The sequence below is a fragment of the Coregonus clupeaformis genome, chromosome 13 (assembly GCF_020615455.1).
Source record: "Coregonus clupeaformis isolate EN_2021a chromosome 13, ASM2061545v1, whole genome shotgun sequence".
Lineage (NCBI taxonomy): Eukaryota > Metazoa > Chordata > Actinopteri > Salmoniformes > Salmonidae > Coregonus > Coregonus clupeaformis.
The window spans coordinates 56989095-56992356 of NC_059204.1; the positions used below are offsets into that span (position 1 = coordinate 56989095).

At 49.7% G+C, this 3262-nt stretch overlaps 1 protein-coding gene across 1 annotated transcript; it reads left to right on the forward strand.

Annotated features, from left to right (window-relative positions):
* Positions 1–835: 835 nt before the first annotated feature.
* On the forward strand, positions 836–2856 carry LOC121578989 (potassium channel subfamily K member 13-like). The gene is made up of 2 exons (XM_041893272.1): positions 836–1175; positions 1787–2856. The coding sequence occupies exons 1-2, from the start codon at positions 836–838 to the stop codon at positions 2800–2802; spliced, it is 1356 nt and encodes a 451-aa protein (XP_041749206.1). The 3' UTR covers positions 2803–2856.
* The last annotated feature ends 406 nt before the right edge of the window (positions 2857–3262 follow it).

A 3262-nucleotide genomic window follows, 5' to 3' on the forward strand; every position in this document is an offset into this window, starting at 1 on the left:
CCCAGCGCAGGTAGGCTACCTCAAACCGCGGATCAAGTCTCACCATGACAATGGGCAAAAACTGTTTGAATAAATTGTGGAATTATTGGATTAATCAAGATATATAAAATCAGGTATGTTTTGTCTCTCTTTATATTTCAGATAATATGTCATATGAATTATCGAAAAGCCTTATGAACATTTCATGTTCTTAAAAAAAAAGTGTAGGCTTTTGCAATGTTTTGGATTTTCAGGCAAAGTAAAGAGCTCTAGTGATTCATGATGGTTTTACTTTACACGACAGATGTCAGTAAATTAATATACACATTTTGAGAAAAGATGGAAAAACTATTTCTACTTGTTGATTGAAAACAATGCCAATACCAAATGAATTGCTGACTGGTACCGATATCTTGTTCACAGACCAGTGCAGGATTCCAGAGTCACACACAGTGACCAAACAGTCAGGAGTCCTCTTCTATCAGTGGGCACATCATCACACAGCTGGCAATCTGTGAAACTGTTAATCAGATTCGGAACTCATAAGGGACGTGAATGACCACTCAGGACATTACACCACATTGAGAGAGCTCTGGATGGACCAACCATCAATGTTCTCTGGCCTTGGGGGCCAGCTGTGTGTGTTGGTTCTCTGTGTGGATAACCAGTTTTCTTTAGCATATTAGGGTTTGTTAAGCGTGTTGTGTGTGTGTATTTGTGTGTGTGTGTGTGTGGTAGTTTGGTGTGTGTAATGTATGTGTAGTGAGTGATCTGAGTGGTGTTAATAAGGCAGGCTCAGACAGGCAGTGTATGTTAGTGCGGTGGTGCGTGTATCTGTGCCGGGCCAGCTGCACTCATGGCTCGTAAACGGGGTGGTGGCTGCTGCCCCCGGCCGCCCCTCAACGAGGACAACGCCCGCTTCTGCCTGCTGGCAGGGCTTATCCTGCTCTATCTGCTGTGTGGGGCAGCTGTGTTCTCCGCCCTAGAGCGCCCCTCCGAGCTCCGCGCCCGACTCCTCTGGGACCAGCAGCTGGCCAACTTCACCCTGAGCCACCGGGTGAGCCTGGGAGCCCTGCACGCGCTGCTGCGCCAGTATGAAGAGGCCAACGGGGCCGGGATCAGAGTGGATGCTCTTAGGCCCCGCTGGGACTTCTCTGGAGCCTTCTACTTTGTCGGCACGGTGGTGTCCACCATCGGTGAGTTGGACAGCTGCTCTCTTTGGGGGTCAGAGTCAGGTATTTTAGATGCAGTTCTTTGTTGTCATGTAGATGCAAACATTTGAACACAACTGTCTCAACAGATACACAGTATAATGTAGAGGATTTATTGAGTAGATGATGGGGATGTCAAGAGAGAGGAGAGGAAGCTAAGGGGATTAGATGGATGATCAGTTAGACTCCGAGGCACTATTGTCATATTAGTTTCATTTCAATTAAATGTTGGCATGTGAGGTCGATTTTCTTTACAAGGACTACTCATGACTGAACAAGGCCCCCATTTTTAACAGGCAGCAGGATTGCCATCTCATCCCTTCTCTCCCTCAGCTCCTGTCTTCATGACTCATTCAGTCTCCCTTATTTTTTAGTTTATGTTAACATAATTTGGAAGTACCCAGTACTGTGAAATGATTATCCCTTACTCTAATATCAACTACATTCATGGCATGATGCCAAAATGATAATATCAAAAGCCTCTCCACGTCTTTTGTCATCTTGACATGTAGTGCTAATTAAGAACAACTATAGGGTTACTTAATTGACAAAGAATTTGCACATTGACCCTTCTCTTTTGTACTCCTTCTCACCAGGCTTTGGTATGAACACCCCAGCTACCATCCCTGGTAAGATATTCCTGATCTTCTACGGCCTCATCGGCTGTGCCGCCACCATCCTCTTCTTCAACCTCTTCCTGGAGAGGATCATCACCATGCTGGCCTATATCATGCGCTGGTGCCACGAGCGGAGGATGAGGCGCTCGGGGTTGGGGGCTGTGTCAGGGGCCGAGGAGCCCCGCAGTGAGGAGGACAGTCTGGAGGGCTGGAAGCCCTCAGTCTACTACGTGATGCTGATCCTTGGAGTGTCGTCTGTGCTGATCGCCTGCAGTGCCTCCTCTCTGTACTGCTCCATGGAGGACTGGAGCTACATGGACTCCCTGTACTTCTGCTTCGTGGCCTTCAGCACCATTGGCTTCGGGGACCTGGTGAGCAGCCAGAGGGAGCGCTATGAGGCCCAGGAAGCCTATCGCTTGGGCAACTGCCTCTTCATCCTCATGGGCGTGTGCTGCATCTACTCGCTCTTCAACGTCATCTCCATCATCATCAAACAGACTCTCAACTGGATCCTGGCCCGGCTGGCTTGTCCAGGCCGGCGCTGTCCCTGCTCGTGCCCTAAGAGAGGCCTCCGCAGACGGGTCTGCTGCCCCTGCCTCCATAACAAACACTCCGGCTTGAGGCCTCCACCCGCACGACTCCGCCAGCAGCGCTTCAAAAGCAACGCCGTGCAGCCCACCCCGTCCCAAGTCCCCACAGGGCGACATCGCTACACAGACGCCTCGGTGGAGACAGTGTGTGACAGCGAGACGGACGCTGGAGTGGGGATGGACGGGGTCGCTGGGGGCCGGCGTCTCTCTGGGGAGATGATCTCGGTGAATGACTTCACAGCGTCCAATAAGGTTTCTCTGGCACTGCTGCAGAAGCAGCTGTGTGAGACGGCCCAGCAGGGCCCCAGGCAGAGCCACGTTCCTCGCCACAATGGCTTCTCTGGGGGGGTGGGTGCATTCGCCATCATGAACAACCGCCTGCAGGAGACCAGTGTGGACAGATAGTCCCACCTGACCCCAACCATACCCGTCACACCAACTCAGAAATAAAGCACTGTTTTTTTGGGGTTATTGGAATGTTACTGGAGGTAGACTGGATGCTGGATCTTCTCCTGTTATGTCTAACAAAACTAGCGACGTTTCATCCTCAGAATGAGCATTTCTTGTAGAGCAAACAGTTGTGAAACAGAACAGTTGGATGCTACTGCTGGCCATACATATTTGCCAAATTAGTTTTCAATGTAAATCATTTGAGGTTAGCTAGGTTTCTAGTTCTAGACATGATTATAGCCCACAACATACCTCTGCTCTGTCTGACAGCTTCTCAGAATGCCAGACATTCATGACGATCACTGATCTCCTATTAAGACAGAATGTTCCTGTTTGGTTCTGTGGGGAGAAGCGGTGGACAGACACCTTTCGTTTAAACAGCATATGTCTGGAGAGGGTTTGAGATGCTCAAGTG